The following is an 18,715-nucleotide window of genomic DNA, read 5'->3' as shown; positions in this document are numbered from 1 at the left end:
AGGGGACGTGCTGGAGGCAGCCGATCAATGATTCTCTCTCATCATTGATGTTTCTGTCTCTCTCCCTCTCCCTTCCTTTCTGAAATCAATAAAAATATATTTAAAATAAATAAAACGTATAACTTTCTATTATAAACTTAAATATTTGCAAAGGATGTCATTCCTGGCACATCTACGTACTGATTTAAAAAACGGCCTTAGCTGGTTTGGCTCAGTGGATAGAGCCTTGGCCTGCGGACTGAAGGTTCCTGGGTTCAATTCCAGTCAAGGGCACATGCCTGGGGTGTGGGCTCAATCTCCAGTAGGGAGCATGCAGGAGGCAGTGGATCAATGATTCTCTCTCATCATTGTTGCCCCCCCCCCTTTCTCCTTTCCTCTCTGAAATCAATAAAAATATATTTTAAAAAATAAAATAAAAAACAAGCCTGGCTGGGTGGCTCAGTAGTTGAGCATCATTGATGTTTCTATCTCTCTCTCCTTCACCCTTCCTCTCACTGAAATCAATAAAAACATATTTAAAAAAAAATAAAAAAACAAAACAAAAAACACTTCTTCTGCACTTAATGAAGCCTAGGGAATATAAAGACCACTTGACACTGACCACCGTCCTTCTGAAGGCTCTTCTGTAACAGCTGGAAATGTTACAACATTCCTTTTTCTCCTTGAATGTGTATTTCTCTTCTGTTTTCCCCACAGCATTTTATCACAAATTTGTGTCTATCTTTTAACACTTAAACTTTTTATGAACACCTATCATACTTCTATACAAGAAAGAATGTAGAGTATGTAATCAAATTTCATTTTTAAAAAGTTCCTTTGGTATAAAGTAATTTGGTATAAAAACCTGGAAGTGTTTTGTAATTGATACCATTGATGAATGCAACATAATGTTTTATAGTAATTATTAAGTAAAAAATAATATTGCTCTAGGAATGAATATTTGAGTGAGAAGAATGGGACTGTTCTTTCAGTACTCAAGACAAATACTACTGATTGCTAGAATGGGAGTTTACTATCCGTTCTATTCCAAGTTCCGGTTTTTTTGTTTTGTTTTGTTTTTGTTTTTTTCTTTTAAATATATTTTATTAATTTTTTACAGAGAGGAAGGGAGAGAGATAGAGAGTTAGAAACATCGATGAGAGAGAAACATCGATCAGCTGCCTCCTGCACATCTCCTACTGGGGATGTGCCCACAACCCAGGTACATGCCCTTGACCGGAATCGAACCCAGGACCTTTCAGTCCGCAGGCCGACGCTCTATCCACTGAGCCAAACCGGTTTCGGCCCAAGTTCTGGTTTTTATCTAGAAGTGTTGAGAACCTGTTCAAACCGTTGGGGCCTCTGAGCTTCGGCCCGACTTACATCTGTTTCTGTGAACTTTCCTCACAGGAAAACCTGATCGGCGCCCTCTTGGCCATCTTTGGGCACCTTGTGGTCAGCATTGCACTTAACCTCCAGGTGAGTGTCAGTCGCCAGCACTGGCTGGGGCGGAGATGCAGCCGATCAGCCAGGGTGTCTGGTGCCGGCCCAGCTGCCTCCACTCTGGGGAAAGTTGCCCACTCCATCCTGGGATGGGCCTGGGACAATACCCTGCGGTCTTTCCTTAGTCACTGCCTCGGTTTCTGCACCCCACGTTCACACTTCCAGAACTAGGGATACTGGCCTTCCTTGGCCCAAGTACCCACCCGAGGGAAGGCAGGGTCCGCTGATACCCACAGGGCTGCCCAGCAGAGCTGCCCACCCTCCTACAGAAGAGAGTGCAGCTGAGCAGGCGCCCGGACATGGGGACCCTCGGGCATTGCAGTCAGAGGGAGAGGGCCAGCCTGAGGCCAGGCTAAAGTGGGGGTGGCTAAAGTGGGGGTGCCTAACCCGTGGCTCCCGGCCCAGACTGCACACGCTGTGACGTGTTAGAAACGCACATTCCCAGGCTCCACCCACACCTCCTCTGAGGCTGAGGCTCATGTATTGAATTGTTAAGGCTTCCCGGGCAGTTTGGAAACTACTGTCTTTGAATAACAATTTAGTACTTGGATCGCTACTGCTTTACTTACTGTTCTAGAAGTACTGCCACATCCGGCTGGCAGGCACCAAGGACCCCCGGGCCTATTTCAAGACCAAGACATGGTGGCTGGGCCTGTTCCTGTTGCTGCTGGGCGAGCTGGGCGTGTTTGCCTCCTACGCCTTCGCTCCTCTGTCACTGATCGTGCCCCTCAGCGCAGTCTCCGTGATAGGTAAGACCAGCCTCCCCCACCCCTCCCTGGGACTCAATTGCTTGTGTGACCACCAGGATCAATGATACCCGTTAAGCGTACCAGCTTTTGCTTGGATAATAACAGCTAGCGCTTAAAAGGGCTTCATTCACACTGGGCCCTGCCCTCCTTTATGGGTATTAATTTTTCTAACCCGCTTGGCAGCCTTTTGCGGGAGATACTGTTATTATCCCCATTTTACAGACGAGGAAACCGCAGCACAGAATGAAGTTACTTCCCCCAAATCATACAACCCGTGAGGAACAGGCTGGTATATGAACTAGACTGTCTGCCTCCAGAATCTGTTTAAGATTCAGAAAGTTTATCAGAATTGCCTTTTTTTAAGTTATTGACATTATTATAGATGTCCCCCTAGACTGCTTTTTATTTCCACTTCAGAAGGAAGATACACCTTAACCTATTCATCCCAACACCGTCAAGATAATCTAAGCCCTTACAGAGCACAGACATCATGCATCCATCATGGCATTCCTTCCTGGTGAGCCTCGATGGGCCCTCAGCATTCTCAGATTCAGGCAGCCACTGCCAATTACCAGGAGCTGGCAAAGGAGTGGAAACCTGTTTGCTTTCGCTGATCCTATGATAAGACCCTCATTTTCTTGACCAGGGTTGGTACACTGGCCACCCACACAGTATCTTTTAAAAATATTGTTTGAATGCCTTTAGTTGAGGCAGGTCGTGGGCCATAGCCCGAACCTTTTCCTGTTGTCTTACATCTGACCCACTTCCTACATCTGTGTGCCTGCCCAGCCCCTACAGTTATTTAGATTTGTCCTCTGCCCATGGCCGATCTTGCCAAAGGGCTTTCAGAACTTCATTCACAGTGAGGAGTGCGAGGCTGAGTGATCAAATGCATTAAATATTAGTCTTTGAATTTTAATAAAGATGAAATAATCAAATTCTTCAAAACAAGGGCTGAATTATAATGATGGGCCTTCAGGTAGCAGCCACTGGAAATTAAGAGGTTCTTACGGCTTCTCAAGTCACCCAGTGAGACATAATTTTAAAAATAACAATAATGAGTCACTGTTCCAAGTACTTTAATAATAATTATAGTCCAGTTTTTGAGCATTTACCATGTGACAGATGATTTACACGTATGTGACAGATGATTTACACGTATTATCTCGTTGATTTGCCCCTATTGCTAGGGGAAGGGGGAGAGGGACAGTGAACGAAGAGGAGGAAGAGGTAGGAAGAAGGAGGGGAGGAGGGAAGGGACAGAAAGTGGGAGGGAGCAAAGGAAGACCTGATTTGTAGTGTTTCTGATTGACATGGTGTAAACATGCCCACTGTGGCTGTTTTCAGGCTACCCATGATTTCCTGAATATGTAGCAACCGCAGCTGCTGCAAGCCGGATCCAGCACCCCTTCCCTTCACTGCGTTCTAAAACAGCGGGACATAAGCACGGAGTCAGATACAGATCACAGTTATGCTTTTTTACTAATAAAAGCTCAATTAGAGCACGCAGCTTAGGGTGCAGCCAAATGGACTGTCTTCTCATTTCCCAACTAGACCTTGGGCCAGTCTCCCAGAAAACATCTGGGTTTGCAGAACAGAACACTTCCCCAGAATTACAGCCTCACATAGTCTGGGACAGAAAAGGAAAGACAAAGAACCAAACCTCAGTGTGTAAATTCTTTTGATAGATTGGCCCCACTCCGTTGAGAAATGCAGACAATGGGGCAAGAGACAGAAGGGCCTGTCCATTGGAGGTTCCCTTCCCCCCCCTCCTGCCCCCCCCCCTGCCCCGACCTGGAAAAATGTCATAGAGTAGGGACCTGAGACCCACCCTTTAGGGCAGTCACAGAAGTTTGAGTGCATCTTCCGTGCGGCAAGTCGGAGAAACAAGATCCAGGTGACAATGTCAGCAGTAGACACTGCAGTACGAGGAGCCAGAGCCCTGGCCGTCCGTGGTCCTGGGTTCGAGGCTAGCCCGCGCCTACCAGTTTCGTGACCTTGCGTGGGTCTTCACCTCGCTCAGCTTCAGTGTCCTCGTTTTTCAAATGGGAATCACAGCAGCGCCCACCTCAAAGGGTGAACGTACCAGAAATAACTGTAGTCAATTGCCTGTCGCCCAGCAAGTACTCAACACACGGTGCTCCTGGGCGTGTAGGAAACCCTCAGGAAGGCCCAGGGAGGAGCCTCCCTTGCCGAGAGGGACCCACAGGGAGCCCAGAAGGGGCTGAGCTCTTGGGAGCATGCGTGAGAGGACAGGAAGTACCAGATGAGCCAACCCCGTGGGCATGGGCGAAGGGACTCCTTGTGACTGACGGATGGCACCTCATTCTCTTTTCCCTGTGCTTTCTGTCTGTCTGTCTGTCTGTCTGTCTGTCTGTTTTAGCGAGCGCCATCATCGGAATCATATTCATCAAGGAAAAGTGGAAACCTAAAGACTTCCTGAGTAAGTGCACCGATTGGAGCCCCTGTCCCTAATGTTGTGCTGTGCTTTTCCTCGTTATAACGCCAGCTCTCGGCAGTTAGAGGCCGTCTGGTTCCCTGCGCCCGGTGTGGGTCTATATTCCACTCTCATCGGGAGAGCTGGGTTTTTCATCAGTGGCTCCCAAACCATTCAAAAATCAGTGTTGATTGAGCACCCGCTGTTGGGATTTTAGGAAGCCAGAGGAAAGGCACCCTCGTTCCCTCCCTGCGTTCTAAAGCAGCGGGACGTAAACACGGAGGGCAGACACTGGAGATCAGCTGGTGCGCTTTATCACCAACAAACACTAAATCAGAGCACGCAGCGTAGGGGCCGCCAAATGGACGTCCTCCCCGTGTCCCAACTAGACCCTGGGCCGGTCTCCCAAGAAGACCTTTGGGTTTGCAGAACAGAGCACCTCCCCAGAGTTACAGCCTCACACAGTCTGGGGCAGAAAAGGAAGGAACAAGAAACCTCAGAACCTCGGGACATAAATTCTTTTGATAGATTGGCCCCACTCAGTTGAGAAATGCAGACAATGGGGCAAGAGACTGAAGTGTCTGTCCAGTGGAGTTCTCCCCACATGGAAACCCGGGGAGTGGGGAAGACGTGTTCCCCTGAGGCACCTACTAAGTGCCACACTCTGTTGCAGGGACCAGGGATACAGCAGTACAGACAGGGTTCCTGTGTGGATGGAGATTACAGTCGTGTGTGTGTGTGTGTGTGTGTGTGTGTGTGTGTGTGTGTGTTGGTGGGGAGGGCATACAATAAACAAGTGAACAACTAAATAAACAAAATATTTCTAAATCTCAGTGAGCGCTTCGGAGAAAATCGTATGCTTCTTGGTAGGCCCTGGGAACATGGGAATACGTTACCTAGACTGGTCAGGGTTAGATTCTCTGAAGAGGAGAATTTTCAGCCCAAACCTAAAGTGATACTAAGGAGACGACTATGCCAAGTTTGTGAGCAGAGTGTTCCGTGTAGGGGGAGCAGCAGGTACAAAGGCCCTGGGGTAGGAGAAAGCGTGGTGTGTCCAGTATCGGTGAGGCCAGTGGTGGAGCGTGATGAGGAAAGTGGGGAAGAGAACATGAGAGCAAGGAGGCATGGAGGACTGGATGATGTCCGGCCTTATAAGCTGTGCTAAGGAGTTCAGGAGGGACATGATGGTGGCACCTTAAATGCCCATCAACAGTAGAATGGACACACTGTGTCCTATTCACACAGTGGACCGGAGGGCGAAGGAAGTAGCGCTACACACACAATAGAGATGAAGCTCACAGGCTTCATCTGGTGTGAGCACAGACACGAGAGAATATACCGTATGAACCCATTTAGGTAAAGAACAAACCAGGCGCTCTTGGTGCTGGTAGAAGTCAAAGTGTTACCCTGGGGGTGGGGTCCAGTGATTGGGAGGGGGTACACGTGAGGATTTGGGGGTCCTGTGAAGGTTCCCTTTTGGATCTGGGTGCTGGTTATATGGGTGTGCTCACTTTGTAAGAATTCGTTGAGCATTTTGGGGGGGTTAATCCTCACAGAGGACATTTTTCCATTGATAGAGAGAGTGGAAGGAAGTGAGGGGCGAGGGAGAGAGAGACATCGATGTGAGAGAGATACATCGATGGGTTGCCTCCCGCACGAGCCCTGACGTGGGGCCAGGGATCAAACCTGCAACCCTTCGGTACCCAGGCCAATGCTCTATCCACTGAGCCACACCAGCCAGCCCCATCAAGCCCTTTTTTGTATGCATGCTACACCTCATTAAAAAAAAATAAGATCATCTCTTTTTTAAATAAAGAAAACCCAACAGTATAAACTATACCAGGTCAGCTGTGCTGCCCCAGAAGCACACCCTGGCCAGGGCCTGTGCCTGCTGTGAGCCCTTGACAGCCTCCCCTTCCTCGCAGGGCGCTACGTCTTGTCCTTTGTCGGCTGCGGTTTGGCCATTGTGGGCACCTACTTGCTGGTGACATTCGCACCCAACAGCCACGAGAAGATGACGGGCGAGAACATCACCAAGCACCTTGTGAGCTGGCCTTTTCTCTTGTACATGGTAAGAGAAGCCTGGTCCTTCCACCTGAAACACTGGGAAGGGGATCGAGTCTTAGAAACCAGAAGCCTGAGGGCCCAGCATTAGGGTGTTTGTGTGAATCGTGACGTATTCCACAGCACTGAAGAGGGTACACGGTCCACAGGGAGATGCTTTCTCCGCTGAGGTCCTGGGGAATGTTTAAAACTTCATATGGAGTGTGGTAACTTTATTCTTCAGAAGTATATACGGGTATGCACACCTAATCTATATATATAAAAGCCTAAGCGACTGTCCTATTGTTCAACCGTCCAACCGGTAGCTATGACGCACACTGATCACCAGGGGGCAGACGCTCAACGCAGGAGCTGCCAATCTGCGGTGACTTGGCAGCTGTGGTTCTTGGGTGACACACCTGGAACCAGAGAGGAGGGAGCCCGATTCCGGGGTGTGTCACCCGAGAACTGCCCTCTTGCAATCTGGGACCCCTCAGAGGATGTCGGAGAGCCAGTTTCGGCCCAATCCCCGCAGGCCAGGCCGAGGGACCCCACTGATGGACGAATTCATGGACTGGGCCTCTAGTGTATCTATAAAAGACTAGATGCAAAAACAAGTTCCATCAGTAGTTGTCTTGAGGAGATAGAATTATGACTGAGTTTTATTTTGTCTTCATCTTTATGTATCATCCAGAATTTCTACAGGGAGCATTTCACACTTTTATGGTAAGAAGAAAAGTTAAAAATGTTAACAATGATCACATGTTATTTACTTATTTTTGCCCAGTATCACTGGGCAGCTGGTAGAAGCTGATAGAAACACGGCAGACACTGAAAACTTTGTCCCCTGAACGCCCAGCCAGAGCTCAGTCCTCTCTCGGCCCAGTTACATCCCGTGTTAGGTCTGCAAATAAACTAGTCAAGGAAAACATTCAAGGTGTTTGCCAAAGCTGCTGGTGTGTTCCTGCCCCTGGCCTGGCACTGTGTATCATCTCAGGTTCTCTCAACAGCCCTGCAAAGTAAGTGTTTTTCTCTCCATTTTCTGGATGAGAAAACCGGAGCTCAGGGAGGGTAGCTGACTTGCTCTGAGTCCCCTGAGAGCGCAGCTGGACTCAAAGCCAGGCCTGCCTGGCCTCAGTGCCACCGTCCTTCACCATGGCTGCCAACGCCAGTGTTGACTGTGCCCTCCTGAGGTGGGCAGCCTGGGACCGCTCCGGAGGTCTCCGCACACCCCTTTTCCTCAGCTTTCCCACAGGACAGGAGAAAGATGTCCCCAAGACGGGGCTGTGTCACCTCCCTGCGGGCCAGCCCAGCAGTTAGTTCCCTGCAGGACAGAGCCGAAGACCCACCTGTGTAGGAAAAAGTTTACCCTCAACACAGGCTCGAATCCACTTATACTCAAGTAATTAAATTGACACCGTAACTCTATGACGTAGCATTATGGTACGGTCACCACCCCAAGCTTGTAAATGGCAGAGCCAGGATTTGAACCTGGGCAGTCTAGCTCACAGTCTGGCTCCAGGGCCCACGTGTTACACCACTAGGCTACGCTGCCTGAGGCCAGGAGGCCACAATGTCTGGCGGTGTGGCCTCGGCCAAGTCACTGAACCGGAAGCCCTGTCTCCTTCTCTAAACGGGCGGAGTCGCTGGCCCTGGGCTGCTTGTTGGGAGAGGATCACGATGCCCAGGGACGGACGGTTCAGCTGATCTTCTTTCCTTGTGACCGAGACAGCGCTGCCAGCTAGAGAGAGGCAGCCAAATCAAATCAATAAATATTTCTGAGAGTCTGTTAGGTGCCAGACACTGTGGATTAAAAAACAATACATGAGACATGCCCACAGAGCTCCTGGTCTGCCCAGAGGCACCCACTCATGCACAGCCATCTCACGAGGGAATGCCACGTGCCGTTCCAGCTTGCATCTAGGCTTCGGGAAGAACGGCCGAAAAATGGGCCCCCCTGCGTGCACGCACAATGGCTGGGAATGCTCAATAGCTCTCTCCATCTGCTGGATGGGCTGATCTGCAGCCATTATAGCTAATTATGACAACTTCATAACACATGAACATTGTTGATGGTAACCAAAAGCAGCCCGGTACAAAACTGTGCGTTGACTGTGATGACAAGTAGGTAAAATATGTATTCACTGTGACAGAAACAGGAAGAAACAGGAAAATGAGAACAGCTGTGTTTTGCCGTCTCTCATTATGAGGAATTTTCTAAAATTTTTTCTCTTCAAAATGCCCATTAATGTATCTGCATCGGTTTTTATAATAAATAAGCTCCGGTAGGAGGTTGGGGTAGGCAAATGGAGCCGAGCCATTGTCGGATTGTTCTGCTTTAGTTTTGCCGGGTGCCCAGGCTGGCTTTGCTTCTTGGGGAAGTATTGCCCAATGTCCGAGCCTGTGAGGAGTAGAAAGGACAAGTTGTTAATCCACGATGGGGGAACTTGTCAAGCTTCAGATTTGCCATTGTCTCATAGTAAGAGTCTACTAAATGCCAGGCATTGTGGCCTCCTGGCCTCGGGGAGTGTCGCCTAGCAGTACAGCACGTGGGCCCTGGAGCCAGACTTTAAGTTAGACTGTCCAGGTTCAAATCCCGGCTCTGCCATTTACAGGCTTGGGGTGGTGACCGTACCATAATGCTACTTCAGAGAATTATGGTGTCAATTTAATTACTTGCGTATAAATAAAATGGTGAGAGTGGTCCCTGGCTTATTTATGTGTTCATTAAGGGAACCTGCGGTACTACCATGTAAGGTAAGAATTATCGTCCCCATTTCACAGAGGAGGTAACTGAGGTGTAGAGAAGTGACTTGCCCAAGGTCACACCACTAGTGCAGAAGCAGATCCCAGGTCAACCCGGGGCCTCCCTGACTCGTGTCCTTTCTTTTCTTTTCTTTTAAAATATATGTTTATTGATTTCAGAGAGGAAGGGAGAGGGAGAGAGATAGAAACAAAAGTGATGAGAGAGCATCATTGATTGGCTGCCTCCTGCAGGCTCCCTACTGGGGATCGAGCCCGCAACCAGGGTATGTGCCCTGACATCCTGGTTCGGTCGATGTTCAAACACTGAGCCACGCTGGCTTGGCTAGTGTCCTCTTCTTTCTACCCTACTGAGCCGCACACATTGGAGGCTTGTCTAGGAGACCAGGGGCGTATATACTTGTCTACTGCACCAGAGAGCTCTTCTCCGTGAGCAAGCATCCCCCTTTGACCGACCCCCAGTTTTAGTGGGGTGACCCATGCAGCAGCAAAGTGGGCGGAGACCATCTCAGCCTGATGACTCTTGCCCATCCAAGACAGGGAGGCTGTGGGCCAGCCCCTCACTCTCCAAGCTCAGCCATGAAGCACACTCCTCGGTGTCGTCCAGGGATTCGAGAGTCACTCAGCGTCCCCGCCTTCCCCACAGGATCCCGTCAGTCGTTCGGGGAATGCTGGGTGTTTCAATGCCCTTTCGACCCTGAGGGTCTGTGACTCATGAAGTCAGCAGCATAACCCCCAGCCCAGCCCCCCAGGGCCTCCTGGTCTTGCCTGTCCCCGTGGCCCCCGCTGACCCCCTCTTGCTGCTTCCCGTAGCTGGTGGAGATCATTCTGTTCTGCTTGCTGCTGTACTTCTACAAGGAGAAGAACGTCAACAACATCGTGGTGATTCTGCTCTTGGTGGCGTTACTCGGTGAGTGGGGGTCTGGGCATTGAGGAGTGCCAGGAGGTCCCTGCTGGCCGGGGGCAGTTCCTGTGCGTCCCATCACCTCGCTGGCTGCGTCCCGGGTTCTTGTTCAGGTACCGAGGCTCCTAAGTGCCCGGGATGGTGCTGGAACTGGCTACAGTGCTGCACAGGACTGTCAGCCCTGCGGTGCCTCCATCCTGGAGAGGAAATGGCAGTAAACAAGGGGACAAATCCATTTGGGGGTGACAACTGCATGTTATAGAAGAAATGCGTGGATGGTCTTTCTCCGTTGCTGGTGGGAGTGGGGTTCTTGGGGTTCCGCTGGAATGAGCATATCTGGAGGCCCCCACGGGGGGATGAGATGTGGTAAAAAGCTTTGTTTGCGTGGAATTGCATCCCTTGGTTCCTGAAGTCCCACTTCCCTTTATCCGGTCCTGGAAGATGTGCAGCTGGGCTTCAGCAGAGCCAGACGCAGAGCCAGGGTCCCGAGCTTCCGTTCTGAGCTGGGTCCGTTCAGCACCAGGCTGGCTGCCGTCCATCAGTCCCGTTGTGTGGGGTCTGCATGGTGTGACCTCGGGGGCGAATGCAGGAGCGTGAGACCCCCCCTCAGCCCGGGAGTCAAGCGCACAAGAGCGCGAACTCCTTTGTTTAGGAGCTTAAGTATCTCAAATCTTCCCACACTTGTAGTGGCCACGCCTCCTCTGGCCAGTGACCTGTCCCGGGTGTGGCTGACAGACAAGCACCTTCCCTATCTCACCCAGCCTTTCCTGGGCGTGTGTCATTCTCGCCCTGTCCAGGCCCTTCTCCCGGCGGTCGTCGGGGAATGGACCTGGGCAGCGTTCACCTGCCGCTTCCTGGCCAGGCTGCACAAATGAAGGCCTGTGGTATTTGGCCTTCCCTTTGCTCCCTTCCTGTTAATTAATAACTGGGTTCCTTACTCCGGTATCAGAAGACAAGCGTCAGGAGGGTTGGGAGGTTACTGCACAGAGGTCAGAGGTGGGGCAGGTTTCAACCACTGAGTCCTGAAGGGGCCACGCAAAACCACTCAGAGCTTAGGAAGTACTTGTGGGTTCAAAGGCAAGAACTGATTTTGCTCTTTTTTTCCTTTCCTCTTAGAGCAGTGGTTCTCAACCTTCCTAATGCCATGACCCTTTAATAAAGTTCCTCATGTTGTGGTGACTCCCAACCATAAAATTATTTTTGTTGCTACTTCATAACTGTAATTTTGCTACCGTTATGAATCGTCATGTAAATATCTGATATGCAGGATGTATTTTCATTGTTACAAATTGAACATAGTTAAAGCATAGTGATTAATCACAAAAACAATATGTAATTATATATGTGTTTTCCGATGGTCTTAGGCAACCCCTGTGAAAGGGTCGTTCGACCCCCAAAGGGGTTGCAACCCACAGGTTGAGAACCGCTATCTTAGAGGGACGGGTGCCATGGGGGAAGCGGTTCCTACATCAGCTCGGGGCAGGCGCTAACCCCTCACAGTGTTTGGTCACTCACTGGAGCTTTGGTAAATACCTGTGCTTCCCGGGGAAGGAGGGGGTGGGGGAACCCTGCTGCTCCTGCCCATCACTCTCCCTGATGAAGCCGCACTGTCCTCTGACACTGGGCGTAAGAGAGCACCCAGATCTGGGGGGCAGGGGGGGCGACTCAGTGAGACAAGCACAAGTGCCCACACCTGTTGTTTCGCTTCTGTCTTTCCCATGACGGGCCCCCACTCCAGGGACACACAGAGGTGCCACCGCAAGACAGGGTTGATTATTTTGATTTTTCTAAAAACAGTTTTATTGAGATATAATGCACATACCATGAAGTTCACTCACCTGTTTACACGATTCAGTGGCTTTTCGTGTATTCACAGAGTTATGCAACTATCATAATCACATTTCAAACTTTTTCAAACATTTCCAAAAGAAGTCCTGACCCATTAGCGTCAGTCCCATTCCCTCCTCCTCCTCCCAGCCCCTGGCTGACCTCTGGCTCCCCTTCTGTCTACGGACTTGGCTTTCCAGGTGAACCATAGAAATGGAATCGTACACTGTGCAGCTTTTCGTGACTGGCTTCTTTCACTGAGCGTGATGTGTTAGGGGTCCATCCGTGTTATAACGTGTGTCGGTGGTCCATCTCTTGAGGACTTTGTTTTAAACGTGGATCAGAAGGTCGTGGCCCCAGAACGTTTTCTCCTGCTGAGTAGGAAGCCCAGAAGGTCCCGAGGCCCGTCGGCCACTCTCCTCTGCCTCCTTCTCCCCCACAAGGGCAGCCTGGTGAAGGCTGTCGTAACTGGCTGGGGTATTTGAAAACCAGTCTGTGGACCGAGGGGCCCAGAAGCTGCGTGTGCGATGGGCAGGAGAAGGCAGGATGAGCAGAAGCTGAGGCAGCTAGGAAGGCACAGCATCTCGGCCAGAATAAGGGCCTCCATTTGCACCCTAGTTGGGGGAGGTTTCTTTTACCTCCTGCTTTCGCCGGGGGCCCTGACAGGTTCAGCTTAGGAGTCATTTCTGCACCAGCAATGGTCTCCGTGATGAGGTGAGCGAGGGAGGGGGTCCCCCAGGGCTGGGAGAAGAACATATTAGAATTCATCCTTATCTCCACCTTTTCAGTGGTATTTCCTGCACATGTTTCATAATGTACACGCGTACAAGCGTTTCATAATGTACATACATATTCACAGTGTTGCGTGACTATCGTTGTAGAATAATAAACACATGTATATTGGAAAAGCATGTGCATACACATTGGGGGTACGGTTCTGAAACATTGGGGGACCTTTGTCCAAAGACATGTTTTTAAAAAGAACTCTTTACACATGACATGTTTTTCTTGTGGTTGCCATGAGGATGATACTCAGAAGAAGTTCACGTAGCCCGGCCGGTGTGGCTCAGTGGTTGAGCATCGACCTATGAACCCAGAGGTCACGGTTCGATTCCTGGTCAGGGCGCATGCCCAGGTTGTGGGCTCGATCCCCAGCAGGGGGCATCCAGGAGGCAGCCGATCAATGATTCTCTATATTGAAAAAAAAAAAAAAAAAAAGAAAGTTCATTTATCCATTCAAAGATGGTTCGGGCCTTCCGCTGTGTTCCAGACACAGAGACCTGAACTCATTGCTCTCGGGTGTAGAAGCGACGCTTGGAAATACTTGTCAAGGCTTTACAGCCGGGCCTTGACTTACGAGTTTAATTCGTTCCCTGACGGAGCTCGTAACTCAAATTACTCCTACGTCAAATCAAAAGTGAACGAGTGAGACACGTGATGCCGGGCTGATGTTGTGGCGTTCACTGTGACCTTCGCTGCGCCAACTAGCGGTGGAGTATCCGAAGCTGGCTCGTAACCCGAATTTTAGCTCGAAACTCAAAGCAAAAAATCGGCCGAGAGACAGCTCGTATCTCGAAAAACTCGTTAGTCGGGACACTCGTAAGTCAAGGCCCCGCTGTACTTTCCTCGCTTCTTTGATGTAGCAGCACAGACAGCAGGCAGCTCCCGGGAGAAGTCCCCGCGATCCGGGACAGACAGCGTCTTCTCACCACGGGAACCCCTGGGTTGGCCGTGCCCGGTTCCCTCCATCCTTTTCACAAGCCCTTTGGGGTTACAAACTGACTGTCAGGGTCTGCCCCCTCCGTGCTCCTGAGGCCCCAGCATGCCTGTGCTCCCCCTGCAGGCTCCATGACGGTGGTGACGGTGAAGGCCGTGGCCGGGATGCTCATCTTGTCCATCCAGGGGAACCTGCAGCTCGACTACCCCATCTTCTACGTGATGTTCGTGTGCATGGTGGCCACGGCCATCTATCAAGCCGCGTGAGTTGCATGTTCTTTTCCTCTGTGGCTCTTCCATTTTCTGGGCCTCATTACGTTGTTTCTGAAGCCGCGGGGAAGGCAGAGCATTCGGATGCAGCCTCCGCCAGGGCTTGGCACCCGCTGTGGGGAGAGCGGGGGCTGCTAATTCGCTGAGCTGTCCTGCGGACGGGGCTCTGTGGCTTCAAAGACAAAGCCTGGAGTGGATGTGTTTGGCCCTCTGCCTCAAACTGTGAGAAACGCATGCTCCCAGGCAGGCGTCCGTGTCAGGGACTCGAGCTGTGCCGTGCCCGCGAGGCACCCGTGTGTCCGCCAGGTGAACAACACGAGGTTGTCATTTCCTGTCCTCAGGAAATCGCCCCCAAAGCTTCCCAAGTGGAAGAGCAAGGTGGTCGCTTCCCTCCCTAAGCACAAGAACTAAGTCAAAAGCATCCGGGCTGAGGGCAGCCTGGGCCTTGTTTACATCTGAGCCTGGTGCCCCGCGTGGGCCTGGCAGGAAGCTGACCATGCTGTGTGGGCAGGAGGGTGAGCTGCGCGGGTTTCAGTGTGACGCGTGAGGCTGCTTCTCCAGCGGCCTGGCTCCCTGTCCACCGGCGTGGCCTCGAGGGATTGTGGGAGTGACTAATGTCCAGGGCAAGCCAGCTCTACTCTCACTGACTCCACGTGAATTCATTTCATCCCGCAACACCCCATTCCGGCAGATGATACAGTCAAGGCCGAGGTTAAAAGGCCAGGAAGTGGTGGAGCTGAGGTTTGAACCAGGCACCCTGCTCCCAGCCCACAGCCCTTACCCCTCAGCTTCCCTAAGATGCAGATTCTCTGTCTGCAAATGAGAGTAACAGTCCCTCCCTGAGAGAATCACAGGGAGCTCTCACCACCGAGGATGCCATCCCTTACGTATCAGCTCTGATGGTCAGTATTCCTATTCCTATGTCCATTGTTTCTGTTCTTCGTCCGACTGCAACGAGTCTGGTCCTCACCGCTGAGGCCCTGCCAAGTGCTGGCTCTGTGCCCAGCGCTCCCGGGGTTATGAGGACGGATCGGATGCCCCGCCCACCTCTGGGAGCTTCTCACTCACCCAGTCAGCCACATGCACTGAGGGCCTACTGTGTGCGAGGCCCGTGCAGGCCCTTCCACACACACAGACGAGGAGCAACAGCCACTGTCCTCCAATCACTGGGGGGCAGCCCGGTAAACAGGATGACTGTCGAGTGGGAAGCATGTTATGGTGTAAGCAGATAAATAACTAAAATAGTACACAGAGAACGGACAAAGAATAGATCCTAAAACAATGGCAGTTTTATCCTAGACAGAGAGGTTAGGAATAATTCCAATTTCCCCTCTTTTTCCTATAAACAGTGGTTAGCAAAAGTAGGTTTACAGTTGTGTGTATGGAAAAAAGACATGTAGGTAATGATTATAATATAAGAATAAACTGTCCCATACTCACAGTGATAAGCCTACCTTTGCCCACCCCTGTATATTACAGTGATCACATTCGTTTTTAATTAAGAAGAAATTTTGTTTAAAAAAAAATAGTTAAGACAGAATGTCACAGTGAATGGAGTTTCTTGGAGTGTTAACGCCACCAGGAAAGGTTCTTGTTAGTGGGGTGGGGGCTCAGGGGCCCCGGAGTGAGGGGAAGGGCATTTCCAATAACGAGAACCATGTGGTCGAAGGTGTGAGCCGGGGAAGGCACGGTCCTCTTGGGGGACAGGGCTGGGCCTCCGGTTATAAATCTGGGGAGGAAGAGGAGCAAAGCAGGGACCTCAGACCTAGAGACACACAGAAGCCAGGGATGCATCATCTTCATATTTCAAACCACGGCTGCTGCCACCAGCTTTCACCAGCCTTTCCGACACCCCCACAGCCCACTGACCAGAGTGCTTTTGTATTGCAGGTTTTTAAGTCAAGCCTCACAGATGTACGACTCCTCTTTGATTGCTAGCGTGGGCTACATTCTCTCCACAACCATCGCCATCACAGCCGGTAAGTGTTGCCGGTTGCTAGGTTTCTGTCTCCTACCTTAGCAGCAGGGATAGTACCCCAGTGTGGAGGGAGGGGGATCCTCCTTGGTCCGAAGGCCAATTCCATTGACTCATTCTGCCCACGGAAAAAGTGTAGGATTTAGCCCTGGCTAGGTGGCTCAGTTGGTTGGAGCATTGTCCCATACACAAAAGGTTGCAGGTTCAATTCCTGGTCAGGGCACATATCTAGATTGTGGGTTCAATCCCCTATCAGAGTGAGAAGGGGAGGCAACCATCCATGTTTCTCTCTCTCTCTCTCTTCCTTCCTCTCTCCCTAAAATCAATAAAAGCATATCCTCTGGTGAGATTTTAAAAAAGAAGAAAATACAGGATTTAGAGCCAGAAAGACCTGGGTTTGCATCCCAGCATAGACGCAGAGCTGTGTGGCTCTGGGAAAAATCACTTAACCTCTCTGTGCCTAAGTTCTACATTCTTAAAATAGAAGAAACAACACTTACCTCCTGAAATTGAAATATGTACAATCCAAACGCCCCCTATTTTGTAGAGTTTATGCAAGACTTCTTTAACAATTTTTGCCATCATCTGCTAGCGCCACAGCCTCCATTGGACGAGAAACCACAAATTTCTTCTATATAAATTTTGGAGATTGTGAATATATGAAGCATCTGCAACATAATAGGAACTCAATCAACGACGATATTGAGATGATGATGACTATATTCTTCTTTTCTTCTACTCTACCCCTAATTTTTTTTTTTTCTGTGGTGGCTTTAGAGGTTGCAAGCATGTTAGAGTTTTTTTGTTTTTGTTTTTAATCCTCACCCAAGGAAGTGTTTTTATTAATTTTAGAGAGAGAGGATGGGGATGGGGAGAGAGAAACATCGATCGGTTGCCTCCTGTACGCACCCCAACCAGGATCTAACCTGCAGCCTAGGTATATGCCCTGACCAAGAATTGAACCTGCAATCTTTTGGTACATGAGACAATGCTCCAACCAACTGGGTCACACTGGCCAGGGCAGAGTTTGTTTGTTTTTAAGTGGCAATAGCACCTAAAATCTTCAGAGTTAGCCCTGACCGGTTTGGCTCAGTGGATAGAGCGTCGGCCTGTGGACTAAAGAGTCCTAGGTTCGATTCCAGTCAAGGGCATGTACCTTGGTTGCGGGCACATCCCCAGTAGGGAGTGTGCAGGAGGCAGCTGATCGATGTTCCTAACTCTCTATCCCTCTCTTCCTCTCTGTAAAAAAATCAATAAAATATATTTTTAGAAAAATCAATAAAATACATTTAAAAAAATAAAAATAATAAAATAAAATAATAAAATCTTCAGAGTTAAAAAAGGCCAGTCAGAACCAATGTGGCCCGGCTGGTGTAGCTCAGAGATTGAGCATTGACCTATGAACCAAGAGTTCATTGGTTTGATTTCCAGTCAGGGCACATGCCCGGGTTGTGGGCTCAATCCCCAGTGTGGGGCATGCAGGAGGCAGCTGATCAATGATCCTCTCTCATCGTTGATGTTTCTATCTCTCCTTCTCCCTTCCTCTCTGAAATCAATAAAAAAAATTTTTTTAAAATATGTTTAAAACAAAACAAGAAAGATGGGGAAGAGGAGCATGTGGAAACTGGTAAATACGGTCTGCAGCTTAGTTCCTAGATCCTGGTGTTGTTTCATTGGGGGGAGCTGGAGGGAGGGTACAAGGAAACCTTGTACTATTTTTGTGGGCCTAATATTGTCTCAAAATACAAAGTTAAAAAATGATGGAGAAAGGAGGGGCACAGAAAGGGGAAGAAGAAGACAATCTGTTCCCTGGAGTGGCTTTAATTCAGTTCTCCTCATATTTTACTAGGTTCCGTCACCATCTGTTTTGATCGCTTTGGTTTCCTACAGGGAAGAGAGCTTAGCCCAGTGGTTCTCAACCTTCCTCATGCTGCCACCCTTTAATACAGTTCCTCATGTATTAGGCGACCCCCAACCATAAAATTATTTTCGTTGCTACTTCATAACTGTAATTTTGCTACTGTTAGGAATCGTAATGTAAATATCTGGTGTGCAGGATGTATTTTCATTGTTACAAATTGAACCTAATTAAAGCATAGTGATGAATCACAAAAACAATATGTAATTATATATGTGTTTTCCGATGGTCTTAGGCGACCCCTGTGAAAGGGTCGTTCGACCCCCAAAGGGGTTGCGACCCACAGGTTGAGAACCGCTGGCTTAGCCAAATCCCAGACAGACTGGCAAGTAGGTGATCTGAAAACAGCTCACCCGCATTTTGCGTTATTTGCTGCAGGCGCAGTATTTTACCTGGACTTCGTCGGGGAGGACGCGCTGCACATCTGCATGTTTGCACTGGGGTGAGTCCCGGCCTCCTCTCTGGCCCCAGGGCCTTGCATGTACAGCTCCAGGCAGGTCACCTCTCTCCCATTATAGCTTCAGCCCTCGGGCAATCCCTGAGGCCAGGCAATCCCTGAGGCCGGGCAATCCCTGAGGGCGGGCAATCCCTGAGGGCGGGCAATCCCTGAGGCCGGGCAATCCCTGAGGGC

The 18,715-nt window shown here is 50.0% G+C and overlaps 1 protein-coding gene across 4 annotated transcripts in view; it reads left to right on the top strand.

Annotated features, from left to right (window-relative positions):
* NIPAL3 (NIPA like domain containing 3) overlaps positions 1–18,715 on the top strand; it is a 39,967-nt gene that overhangs the window by 10,470 nt on the left and 10,782 nt on the right. For 2 of the 4 annotated variants that reach the window (XM_006104103.3, XM_014446485.2), the window contains exons 3-10: positions 1,390–1,458; positions 2,060–2,231; positions 4,615–4,674; positions 6,594–6,739; positions 10,288–10,384; positions 14,049–14,184; positions 16,082–16,170; positions 18,463–18,526. In XM_006104103.3, coding sequence (XP_006104165.1) covers positions 1,390–1,458; positions 2,060–2,231; positions 4,615–4,674; positions 6,594–6,739; positions 10,288–10,384; positions 14,049–14,184; positions 16,082–16,170; positions 18,463–18,526 — 833 coding nt within the window. Of the gene's footprint in view, positions 1–1,389; positions 1,459–2,059; positions 2,232–2,651; positions 2,749–4,614; positions 4,675–6,593; positions 6,740–10,287; positions 10,385–14,048; positions 14,185–16,081; positions 16,171–18,462; positions 18,527–18,715 lie in introns of those variants that run through there. The other 2 variants (XM_023745424.1, XR_002826574.1) reach the window with 2 other exon arrangements.

Source organism: Myotis lucifugus, unplaced genomic scaffold (genome assembly GCF_000147115.1).
Source record: "Myotis lucifugus unplaced genomic scaffold, Myoluc2.0 scaffold_541, whole genome shotgun sequence".
Taxonomy (NCBI): Eukaryota; Metazoa; Chordata; class Mammalia; order Chiroptera; family Vespertilionidae; genus Myotis; species Myotis lucifugus.
Note: the sequence above shows the minus strand (reverse complement) of the source record. Positions and strands in the feature narration are given on the sequence as shown.